Raw genomic sequence first — 11,945 nt, 5'->3', positions numbered from 1 at the left:
AATTTTTACTTTCTGTTTGCACCTTTGAATCTATAAAGTGTGTTTCTTGTACATATTATATAGTTGGATCATACTTTATTTTATCCATTATGCCAGTCTCTGCCCTTTAATTGGAGATTTTAATCCATTTACACTTAACATAATGAACAATATGGTACAATTTACATCTACTGTCTTGCTATTTGGTTTCTGTATGTCTTGAGTCTTTTCTTGTTCCTCAGTTTCTTCATGATTACCTTTTCTATTAGATATTTTCCAGTGTACCATTTCAATTCAATTTTTAATTTCCTTGGCTTTTTTTTTTTTTTAGTTATTTCCTTAGTGGTTGCCTATGGGATTACAGTTAACATCTTAATTTGTAACCATCTGATTTGGATTACCATTAGATTAATTTGAACAGATGTTGCTCCTATATAGCTAGTTCTGTTTTCTCCTTTATGGTGTTTTGCCACAAATTCTATCTTTATACAGTCTGTACCTATCCACATAGATTTATAGTTATCACTTTCTGCAGGTGTTTTTAAATCAGATTGGAAAAAAGTTACAAACAAAAATACATTTATGTTTGTTTTTCTATTTGCCTATGTAGTTACCTTTACTGCCCTTACTGGTGCTGTTATTTCTATGCTCTGATGTCCCTTCATTTCAGCCTGAGGATTCCATTTAGTATTTCTTTGAGGGCAGCCAGGGTGCTTGTGACAAACCCTGTTTACTTATCTGGGAATGTCTTAATTTCTCTTTTGTTTTTGAGGGATGGTTTTGCCAGATGTAGAATTCTTGATTGGCAGGTTTATTCTCTCAGCACTTGGAACGTCATCCCACTCACTGCCTGCCGGACTCCATGGTTTCTGATGTGAAATCTGTTACTGTCGTTGAGGATCATCTGCAGGTAATGAATTGCTTCTTTCTTAACTGCTTTTGGATTCTTTTTCTTTGGCTTTCACCGCTTTGATGTGGATCTCTTTTAGTTTATTCTACTTGGAGCTCATAGAAATTGCTGGATGTATAGATTCATGTTTTTCATCAAATTTGGAAGTGTTCAGCCATTATTTCTTTAGATGCTCTTTCTGCCCCTTTCTTTCTCCTTTGCTCCTGATAATGATTCACAGGTTGGTGTGCTTGGTGTCCCACAGGTCTCTGAGACTCTGTTCGTTCTCTTCATTTTTTTCTTTCTGTCCTCAAACTGGACAATCTTAATTGACCTAACTTCAAGTTTCCTAATTTCTTCTTCTGCCTACTCAAAACTGTAGTGGAACCCTTCTAGTAAAAATTTTCATTTCCATTATTGTATGCTCCTGACCGCAGAGACTACAGTGAGGACGGCTGAAAAGGGTTGGACTCACTACACCAGAGTAAAGAAACTGACTGAGGGATGTGGGGACACAACAGAGAATTGGCCGGTGTCCCAGGTGGCTAACCAACCTCTAAGGCTGAAACTAAAAAGAACCTAAAATGTTAACTTTTATCCTTCTAACTATATTTCACAGGCAAATCGCAGGGACCCCTAGAATGGGAAGGAACTCCTGGTTATCCTGTCAAACTGGTAATGAATATTACTAAAACATCAAGCCCCAAACCATTAGGTTTGATGCTTGTCAGGTTCTCTCTTGTGACTTAAATGACCAAAGACAGCTTTCTGGGGATAAAAAGTATCTCTGTCCTGAATGGACAAATGGTAATAGAATAAAAAAGGCAAGTGGGCCCCCATGTACAGGGTGGAGCAATGTTTGGTGGACTGACCAGTTTCAAGGGTGGACGGCTCCTCATGCAGCAGAAAAATCTTTGAAAAGAAAGCTCCACTTAGCTAAAGGAATTCCTCCTGATAATTGCCAGGACAGACAGTGTAACTCCCTCTTATTAACTATACATAAACCTCAAGACTTAGACTCAGACCCTGTGACTGCTCCTCATGTTTACGGACTCGGTGCAGATGTTACTGGAGTAGATCCTGTGGGAAGGTTTGGGCTTAATTTAATCAAAGACAAGACTTCACCGATAGTGGCCACCCTCCATCCTGAGGGAAATAATGAGCCAGAGCTTCCCCATAATGACCCTAGACTAGTTACTGTAACAGAGATAAAAGATCTAAAACAGACTCTTGAAATAGAGATAGGTTATGGAGATACCAATGCCTGGGTAGAGTGGGTTAAATCTTCAGTACTCGCTTTGAATAAAAGTGATTGTTATGCGTGTGCTGCTGGATGGCCACAGGTGCAGGTGGTCCCGTTCCCTCTCAGCTGGGACACAGACCGCACTGGGGTGAACTGTACGTTGGCCCTGTGTCAGGACAAGGACTCTTAGGGAGATGAGACTTGCAAGGGCTTGTCTTTACTCTTTCATGCACTGAAGAAGTCAGACCCGAGGGCAACTTCCTCTTTTTCCATAAGGAATATGAATCACTCCTCACGCCTCTCTAGGCAAGGGGAACGTTTCACAACTCCTGTGGGGGGAAACTTACTGACTTGTACCCACGTCCTAAATGTCCCTAAAGAGGGCAACTTCTTGAAATTATGCGTCCCCTGAGCAGATGTTTGGTGGTACTGTGGAAAGGGGAACCTGCACTATTCGTTGCCACCCAACTGGACTGGGACTTGTGCTTTAGTCCAATTGGCTATTCCATTTACCCTGGCATTTCTCTCCACATTTCATAGAAATCATGGATCATTACAAAGATCCTTTGATTTGAATGTATACATTGACTCAATAGGAGTCCCTAATGAATTTAAAGCTAGAAACCAAATAGCTGTAGGGTTTAAATCAGCACTATTTTAGTGGTCCACCATCAACAAAAAGGTAAATTTGGTCAGTTGTATTTATTATAATCAACAAAAGGTTATTATTAATTATGTCAGGCATGCACTTCAAGGAGTAGCTAGCCAATTAGATGCTACCAGCAGGATGGCCTGGGAAAAGAGGGTAGCATTAGATGTGATGTTAGGAGAAAAAAGGAGGAATCTTATGCTGAGAGGAAAATGTTGTGTTTTTATCCCAAATAATACTGCCCCTGATGGGTATTATTTCTAAAGGCCTATAAGGACTCACCACTTTAGCTAACGAATTAGCTGCAAACTCTGGCCATCAGAGACGCTTTTACAGACTGGTTGGAGAAGTTTGAAAAAGGACCAGGAGTGAGTTGAAATACATTACTGGGAATAAAATCAGAAATTCTTAAATAAAAAGAGGGGGAACTGTTAGAAAACGGCATAAAACCTAAATGTGATTTATTCCCACCAGGAGATTTAAAATATTTTAACAATAAGGTATTAACAAAGGGCCACGTGGTGGAAGCTGCTCAGGCTGAGAGAGGGAGTGGGAATTGATAACGGCCTGGCTATACATGTTTGGGTTTTTTAAACCTACCGATAAGATTAAGACAAACGTAACGGAAAGATATACCTGGCTTAGGCGACATCCGGGAAAGAATGTGAACACTGTAGTACTCAGCCAATGAGGAGCGAGGGGAGGGACTCGCGCACTAGGAGATAAATCACTGGCGCCAAACTACCCAGGTGCGCCTGTTCACCAGACACCCGATCTTGCAAGGCCTTCATTAAAGCCTCGTTCCGCTGTCCTCTTTGTCTCTGCGTCCACTTACTGAATTTGGACCAGTGAGTGTGTTTCTCACACTCCAGTCCCAGGAATGTGGGCTGTTACTTCAAAGACTCACTAAGATGCAGAGCGGCGTAGGACCAGGAAAAGTTAAAACACCGTAAAACCCACTGTTCTTACCGAGTTTCAGTTACTTGTTTGTAATAAACACTGCTGAGGATGCTGAATCAAGGCTTATATTCCAGAGTTCTGAAAAAGTTGACTCCGACAATGTATCCGTTTCCCCCCTCATTTTTATGGTGAAGGGGAGGCAATTTTCCGAGCTCCTTACTCTTCAATTTTCTCTGATGCCTGACAGTACTTTTGGGGGACCTTGACTGCCATGCTCATGGTTCCTGCGTCCGCCAGTTTCTAGGCAATGTGCTTAATAAATCCTTGTCAAATGTACGAGGGAGATCACAGTGTGCAGCCCAGAGGTGCCGCCGTAGTCCGTGCAGGCCGGGGGTGGGGGGGCACAGCCTTCCGCACCGGCCTCCCTCCTGCAGCTGGAGGCCCTGCCTGCGGCCGAGACCCCATCCACAGCGCGGGGCGGCCGGGAGCCTCGCTCCTGTCCGGGACTGTCCGGTGAGCCGCCGGGTCAGGTACGGAAATACCGCTGGCCGAAGGCAGCGGTGGCTCGAGGACGCTGTGGATTCCGGACCAGGGGCGCCTCCCGGCAGAGACCCTGACACCAGAGGCGGAGCTGGGACACCGGAGGAGCTGGGTGCTGTCGCGGCAACAGGGCACCCGCGCCCTGCGCCCCTCGAGTCTCGCGAGGCTTGACATCCCGCGACTCCGCAGGGGCCGACGGGAGTGACGGCCGCGCTGAAGAGGGCCAAGATGGCGGCGGCGGCGGCTTCGCTTCGCGGGGCGGTGCTGGGCCCGCGCAGCGCCGGGCTGCCGGGCGCGCGGGCCCGGAGCCTGCTGTGTGGCGCGCGGCGCGGGCCGCTCCCGCTGCGGACGCCTCAGGTGAGCGCCGGCCCTGGCTTCCCGCGCCGCTCCCTGGCCTCGCGGCTCCGTGAAGGTCACGGCGGGGAGGCTCCGGGCGCGGGCTAGGCGGCAGGGGCGCAGCCTCCGACGCCCCTGCTCCGGCCGGACCCCCGCTGCCCGCCGGCCTTGGGCGTCCGGGAGCAGGGTCTGGTGCCCGCCCCTTCGGGCGGTGGAGGCGCCTCGTGGCGAGCGTGGGGCGCGGCGGGGCGGCCTGGGGAGGGGGGCTTTCCCCGGGGGGCGCACCCAGGTCCGCTCCCGTTCCGGCTTCCAGACTGGGCCCCCGTCCTTAAGTGACCTCAGCCTGACCTCGGCCAGCTGCTTGTGACCTTGGCCTGCCCAAGCACCCATGTCCACTTCGGCCTGATCCCCGGCTCAGGACCCCAGAACACGCGTCGCACCCCCTCCTCAGGGCCAGCAGCGGGGAGGAGTGGGGCGGGCCGGGGCGCAGGGCGTGTTTTTGGCGTCCCGCAGGAGGCGACCGGTGCTGGGTGGATGAGTGGGAAAGGTGGGAGCTGCGAGATCCCCAGGTAGGGCCGGGTGGGGGCTGAGCGAGGCTCTTGCAGGCAGTGTCCTTGTCGTCGAGGTGCGGCATGTCCCGGGGCCGGAAAGTGATGCTGTCAGCGCTGGGCATGCTGGCGGCAGGGGGTGCAGGGCTGGCGGTGGCTCTGCATTCTGCCGTGAGTGCCAGTGACCTGGAGCTGCACCCCCCCAGCTATCCGTGGTCCCACCGAGGCCTCCTCTCTTCCCTGGACCATACGAGGTGTGCGGTTGGCTGGCTGGGGGGAGTTTCTGGTGGGGTGAAATCCTTGGCATCCCTTACCCTTTCTCTCTCTCTAGCATCCGGAGGGGTTTCCAGGTGTATAAGCAGGTGTGCTCCTCCTGCCACAGCATGGACTACGTGGCTTACCGCCACCTGGTTGGTGTGTGCTACACAGAGGAGGAAGCTAAGGCGCTGGCAGAGGAGGTGTGGGGCCTGGGAATACAGAGGACCTAGGGATTGGGGCTCTTGCTGTGGTGGGCAGCAGGGTTGTGATAGGGCTCTTGGTGACAGGTGGAGATTCAGGATGGCCCCAATGAGGACGGGGAGATGTTCATGCGGCCAGGGAAGCTGTCTGACTACTTCCCCAAACCGTACCCCAACCCTGAGGCTGCTCGAGCAGCCAACAGTGGAGCCCTGCCCCCGGACCTCAGCTACATCGTGCGAGCTAGGTACAGGGCTGCCTACAGGCTGTTGCAGGGGGGGTGGGGAGGTCTTACTCTTGCCAGGGCTGAGGAGGACGGATCTGGTCGCAGGCACGGTGGCGAGGACTACGTCTTCTCCCTGCTAACCGGCTACTGTGAGCCACCTACTGGGGTGTCACTGCGAGAAGGCCTCTACTTCAACCCCTACTTCCCTGGACAGGCCATTGCCATGGCCCCTCCCATCTACAACGAGATATTGGAGTTTGACGATGGTGAGAGGCCCCCACCTTGGCGATGGACAAGCTGTGCCTTACCTTCCCTACTGCCAGGGGTGCTGCACCCATCTGGCTGAGGCAGTGTCTGCAGTGGCTCATGGGCAGCCTTCCCAGTTTTGTCTAGCCCAGGCCCCCATCTCTACTCCATGGAGGGGATGCTTTGAGGGCTACCCAGTGTTGGGCAGGGGCCCCCAAGGGGAGCTCTCACCACTTATCCTTGGCCCAGGTACCCCAGCTACCATGTCCCAGGTAGCTAAGGATGTGTGTACCTTCCTGCGCTGGGCGTCTGAGCCAGAGCACGACCATCGCAAACGCATGGGGCTCAAGGTGACAGGGCTGGGCAAAGGGTTTGGGTGGGGCTGAGCTGGCAGGGGTCCTGTCTGCCTCCCTCTTCTGAGCCTGCCTCGTCCCCAGATGTTGCTCATGATGGGTCTGCTGTTGCCCCTGGTCTACGCCATGAAGCGGCATAAGTGGTCAGTTTTGAAGAGCCGGAAGCTGGCCTATCGGCCGCCCAAGTGACCCTGCCCTTTGTCTGCTGGCCATCCTGCCTGGACAGGCCTGCAAGCCAAGGAGCTGCCCTGGGCCTGTTCGGGCCCCAGCTGGCCTTCTCGGCCAAGTCCCCCTCCCTCTAGGATGAGAGGGGAGGGGGCAGGAGACTGAGTTCTACCTGGAGATCCTTCCACCCCCATCATGGAAATAAATTAATTTTCTCAACATAACACATTTGAGCCATTGTGTGATGGGAACACAGGTTTCCAGGGGTGCTCCACGCAGTGTGGCCAGCACTGACCACTGCCTGGTAGCTGGGAGGCCAGGCAGTACTGGATATGGCCCAGGAAGCAGAGTACTAGCTGTTAAAGAAGGCAGCACACTCAGGGTGGGGAAATCACCTGGTCACAGAGGGGAAAGGGCTTGGCCCAGCTGGTCATGGTCCAGGGGCCTAAGCACCTGCTGGAGTAACCAGCCAAGTGTCACTATGGAGCCACGTGGCCTTCATCCTTAGGGCAGTAGGGAGTCTGGCAGCACTTCCAACAGGAGAGGCCTAGCCTGAAGTAGGAGCTGCAGGAGCTGTTCCTGGGAGAGGAGGAAGACGGCTCTTCACAGAGAGCGGCAGGCAGACTGCCTGGAATGTGCTCCTGGTCTCGGCTGGACATGCTGTCAGCTGAGGGTCACACAAGGGGTGGAGAGGCTTTGGGGTGTTTGTTAAATGGTATGACTTCCAAGCAGCTGGAGGTGGGGCCAGACAGCATCTGGGTTCACGTGAGGGCAGGGTAGCCACAGAGGTGCTGTCCTAGCTGCACAGGGGTCCTAGTTTGAGCTTTTCTTGTCCCCCAGAGAGACTGTAAGGGGTGCCCTGGCTAGAGCAGCCCAGGGGCAGGGGCTGGCAGGTGGGACAAAGGAGGGGGTATGTGCCTGAGGGGTTCTGAGGGAATCACACAGAGGGCCCCATCCCAGTGGTCAGCAGCCAGGGTGTACTCTGCAAACTTGTGGTCTGGCAAGAGAGAACCATGTTTCTAGGACCCCTGAGACTTGAGGTCCAAGTACACTCTTCAGCAGCCCCCTGGGCTTGACTAAGAAGCCCCACCTCTGCCAAGTTCCATCCTGGAGAGGCTGTGTCCTACTTTTCCATCTCCCAGCAGCCCTGTGTGCACAAAGGCACAGTGACGGGACACTCAGCAGGCTCAGAAGTGTCTTTAATGACTCTGGCTCGTGGCCCCTCCCCCACCCGTCTCTGTCCCCAGTGAGCAGTCAGCAGAGATCCCCTGAGAGGTTCGGAAGGGGGTCCAGGAACCTGGGGCCTGGGAGGGAAGGGCCATCCTCTCTCCTTGTGACCTGGGGGTAGAAGAAAACACATCCTTCTGCTTGTTGTGCCACCCTGTCCCCATCCTTTCTGTAGCTCTGTCTCAGGTACCTTTGGTGGCTGCTGGGTGGAGGCTAGGGGAATGGGATCCCAAGCACAGGGCCTCTGGGTGCTGCACATCTCACAGCCTGGTCGAGCTGAGGCATTGATGAAGGTGCAGGAAGGGCAGGCCCAGCCGGTCTGGGGAGGTGGGGAGACAGTTGCAACTTCTCCTTCCCTCCCAGTGGCCACAGCTGCCCAGGCCTGCCCTGCCCAGGCCCTTCCCCACCTGAAGGGGGCTGGGGAGGCTGGAGCTGGCTGGCTGGGGGGCTTGAAGCAGCCCTGACACCGGAGGAAACAGGCAGCCTGGTTCCCCGTCCATCTTCTGGGGTTGCTGAGGGCTTCGTCCTGCAGTGGCGAGGATGGGACTCAGGGAGTGTCAGTCAGCACCCGCCTTCCTCACCCGACCCCAACTGACTGACCTGGGGCTTCTCGAGGGGCAGAGAGCAGATAGAGGAAAGCAGAGTCCCCGTCTCGCCGTGCCCCATAGGAGGCAAGGCTGCACTCAGGTGCACACAGGCACCGCCCGATGACCCAGCGCTGCACAGCCGGCGGGAAGCCAAACTCCGAGAACACCTGGGGCCAGAGTATCAGGGCCAGGCAGTGTCCCCCAAAACCCCCTCCCCCCAGGCTCCCCAGACCCAGTGCTCACCTGCTCTTTGAGGGCCGCTATGGTGCAGTGAGGGTGGACCTGCAGCGAGACATGGGCAGAGGATGCAGCATCTTCAACTGCGACCTGTAGCCTGGGCCAGAATGTAGGTCAGGGGTAAAGATGGATGATCTGAGAGGGTTGGTGGGTCAGGGTGAAGGCCCAGGTCTCACCTGATGGGGCCGGGAGGGAAGCAGGCTTCCCGGAGCTGGACATTGAGGGCCACATGATGTTGGGCCAGGATGGCAGCTGCTTGGGCTGCCCCCTTCTCATCTCCACCCTCGATGGCCTGGGCCAGGTGGTCTGCTAGCTCTTCTGCAGGGAGGGAGAGAGCCATCACAGCCAGGCACGGGCTGCTCTCCCCAAGTCCCACCAGCCCCCTGCCTTTACCTTTCTCCACCAAGTCTCCGGGACTCCAGGGAAGATCCATCTTTGGTTGGGGGGCCTTGGGTGTGGGCACTTCAGGGGGGCTGGGTGGGGACACAGGGCACATTTCTGGGCCCAGGGCTGGAGGCACGCTGTCAATGCCTTGGAGGGAAGATGTGGGGTGGACTGGTGGTCTCCCGAGGTCCATCCACCCCACAGCTGAGTACTCACCCAGGCCTCAGTTCTCTGACCTCAGGTTTCCAGGATCTTTGCCTCCTCCCTCCTCACCTCAGACGGTTAGGGCCCTGCCTTGGCCACACTTCAAGCCAGGCCTTCCCCGCAGCGTGAGCCCTTGCATCCTCTGACGTTCCCACAGACTACTCATAGCCATAACAGGCTTTTCCCTGGGCTCTGGAGCCCTGGACCTTTCTGCTGTCCAGTTGCCTGTGCCCTTCCTCCACAGATGCTTTCTTCTGGTGTCTACAGGCCCATTCAGCCAGTCAGGGCTGCTCCTTTGGCATCACAAAACCAAAGCAGGTCCTCAGAAGGAGCCTGCCGCCTCCTGTTCACCAGAAGCCTTGCAGTCAGGCCCTCCTCTCGGGCCACTGCCTGCCCCAGGTATTCTTAAAGAGCTGGGCAGCTGTTGTGTGCTGCCCAGCCCACCTGGTGCTGATGCAGTTCCTGTGACAGCCTCAGGCCCTCGGTATTCTGAGCTGTCTGTCCACTGGGATAAGCAGGGATCTGATCACCCAGCACCAGGCCTGGCCAGCCTCCCACGGAGTCCTGAAGATGACGTACATACACTTACTTCCTGGCTTTTGTACCTGCTGCTCCCTGGCCCCATGGTTGCCACCTGATGATCAAATTTCACTCAAGTGTCACCTTAATGAGGCCTTTCCTGCCCCCCTATTTTAAATTGCAAGTCCTTTCCTTCTAGCAGCCCTGTCTCCTCCATCTGACAGAATTTTACTTACACGTCTGCCCCTTCTAGAAACACAAGCTCCAAGAGGGCAGGGATTTGGAGTTTCACGCTGATCTCCTAGGCCTAAGAGGTGCTAAGTATAGAGCAGGTGCTGAATACACATCTGGTGAGTGACTGACTGAAGGAAGACAGTTATCTGGGCCTCTCTTATGTCACACTGCCAAGTTTTCTTCCCACCCTCTGGCAGCTCTTTGGATGCATTTGTGTGCTCTTTGCTTTCCCCACTGTACTGTCTACCTGCTAGGCCGTTCTCCTCTTGCTTCTCTTTCCTGGTGACCGTGGTTGTCCTATTCTACCTAGTCTTTACCTCTGGAACCCCAGCTCCAGCCCAGATCCATCTCCCCAGCCTCTCCCAAGATGTTTAAGAGTTTGGCACTCTATCTGGTCCCTCCAGCTTTGTCTCAACCACTAACTCACTCTTCCACTTCAACAGCCATGAATCCAGCCAATTCCACCTCATAAGCATCTCTGGAAACATTCTTCTTATTTCCAGCCCTACCTGCACCACCCCACACAGACGCAGGTCTTAACTAGTCTTATGTAGCTCAAATTTGAGCTTGTCACTCTCCCACTGAATGCTTTTCTGTCGTTCCTGATAAAGTCTGTTTTCTCACCCAGGTCCTGAGGGCCTGCTTGCTCTGCCCCTCTACACTTGTCTGATCCCCCAGGTTCCAGCTCTTCAGCCTCTATTCCTTTTCTCCACTTTCTCCACCCCGGGAGCCTCCCCAGAATCCCCAGCAATGAGTACGGTGGGTCCAGCTCTCCCCACTTCTTCCCCGACCCAGGCCTTCTGTGCCAGGTCTACTCCTGTTCCCTTGCAGCACTAACACAGACCCTGGCTAATCAAACGAATCTTCGCTCCAGGGCACTGACCATTCTGTCCCTCCACAGTGGCACCTCGGACCAGGGCTGCCCACTGCTGAGCCTCCTGAGGGTTGGGAAAGTGCAGGCTGAGGGTTCCAGGCCCTCCCGGTGGAGGCTGCAGCTCGTGTTGGCTGGGACTTCTGACGGTGTAGGAGACTGACTCCAAGGGCCACTCCAAACTGACCTGAAGAGGGAGAGTCCAGGCTCAGTGCCTCCCTCCAGCACATAATGATGATAAAATAAATATGAGGTAATATTTAGAAGCCACTTAGGCTGTTCTAAGCCCTTTATTCTAATTACGAAACCCTCTCAGGAGTCCTATGAAGGTAGGTACTAGCATTATCCCCATTTTACAAACGAGGAAACGGAAGCAAGGCAAAGTCTGCTGCTCAAGGGCACGCAGCTGGCAAGCGGACGGGCCTGGGCGCAGACCTTAGCCAGCCAGGCCGCGCGCGCCCGCCGCTCACACTCACCGCCGCGGGCCCAGCGCCCAGCAGCTCCAGCCGGAAGTGCCCGGGCCGCTCGGGGTCCGCGCTCAGCTGCAGTCTCCGCAGCTGCTCCTCGGCGTCCGGTCCCGCGCCCAGGGGCCTCACCGCGGCGTGCACGGCCAAGAGCACCGTGGCCGAGCCCGGGTCCGAGGCAGCCGCCGCGCCGCCCGCCGGCGGCGCCATATCTGGTCCGGCCGGGACCGGCCCTCCGAGCCCGCTTCCGTGGACTCAGGCAGCTGAGCGCCTCGGCCGGCCGGAAACCAGGGGTTCGAGCCTGGCGTTCCGGGAGCGACCAGAGCTTCGGGACCCGGTAGCAGGCCGAGTCCGAACCCCTCGCTTTGTCCAGGGTGGACTCGGCTCGAGGATCGCCGGTCAAGGGCAGGCGATGCTGGACGTGGTGTGTGCGCCGAGGGACAGTGTCAGAGATGGAAACACCGGTCACAACTGGAAGGCAGGCGAAGCCTCTTCGCCCTAGAGGCCCGGGAGCGCAGGTGCAGCAAGCCGGCGGCCCCTGTTCCCCCGACGCCTGGCCGGACCCGGACGCTGTTTCCAGACCCCTTCCCGGGATGTTCAGCGGACGGGTCCTGTCCGCAAACGGTTGGTGCTCCAACCCCTCCGGTAATTCCCCGGCGGTCACAGGGGGTGGGGCAGGCGGAGCCGC

General features: G+C 55.2%; 2 protein-coding genes across 5 annotated transcripts; one reads left to right on the top strand and one right to left on the bottom strand.

Moving 5' to 3' along the window:
- The first annotated feature begins 4,401 nt into the window (after positions 1–4,401).
- LOC118931041 (cytochrome c1, heme protein, mitochondrial) lies at positions 4,402–6,754 on the top strand. 2 transcript variants are annotated; one of them, XM_036923142.2, is made up of 7 exons: positions 4,402–4,557; positions 5,142–5,338; positions 5,416–5,542; positions 5,630–5,787; positions 5,872–6,032; positions 6,262–6,362; positions 6,450–6,754. In XM_036923142.2, the coding sequence occupies exons 1-7, from the start codon at positions 4,429–4,431 to the stop codon at positions 6,552–6,554; spliced, it is 978 nt and encodes a 325-aa protein (XP_036779037.1). In that variant the 5' UTR covers positions 4,402–4,428; the 3' UTR covers positions 6,555–6,754. The 2 variants fall into 2 exon arrangements, with proteins under 2 accessions (XP_036779037.1, XP_036779038.1); XM_036923143.2 differs by having other exon boundaries at positions 4,422–4,557; positions 4,850–5,338.
- On the bottom strand, positions 6,627–11,600 carry SHARPIN (SHANK associated RH domain interactor). Of its 3 annotated transcripts, XM_036923139.2 has the most exons (9): positions 11,270–11,592; positions 10,806–10,980; positions 8,975–9,112; positions 8,758–8,899; positions 8,588–8,678; positions 8,358–8,511; positions 8,165–8,283; positions 7,948–8,076; positions 7,713–7,868 (listed from the first exon to the last, which is right to left on the bottom strand). In XM_036923139.2, exons 1-9 carry the CDS (start codon positions 11,465–11,467, stop codon positions 7,785–7,787), a joined length of 1,230 nt encoding a protein of 409 aa, XP_036779034.2. In that variant the 5' UTR covers positions 11,468–11,592; the 3' UTR covers positions 7,713–7,784. The 3 variants fall into 3 exon arrangements, with proteins under 3 accessions (XP_036779032.2, XP_036779033.2, XP_036779034.2); XM_036923137.2 differs by having other exon boundaries at positions 6,627–8,076; positions 11,270–11,598; XM_036923138.2 differs by lacking the exon at positions 8,975–9,112 and having other exon boundaries at positions 6,627–8,076; positions 11,270–11,600.
- Between the last annotated feature and the right edge of the window lie 345 nt (positions 11,601–11,945).

The sequence above is a fragment of the Manis pentadactyla genome, chromosome 3, assembly GCF_030020395.1.
Source record: "Manis pentadactyla isolate mManPen7 chromosome 3, mManPen7.hap1, whole genome shotgun sequence".
NCBI classification, from domain to species: domain Eukaryota; kingdom Metazoa; phylum Chordata; class Mammalia; order Pholidota; family Manidae; genus Manis; species Manis pentadactyla.
The sequence above is the reverse complement of the archived record's forward strand: the minus strand, read 5'-3'. Positions and strand labels throughout refer to the sequence as shown.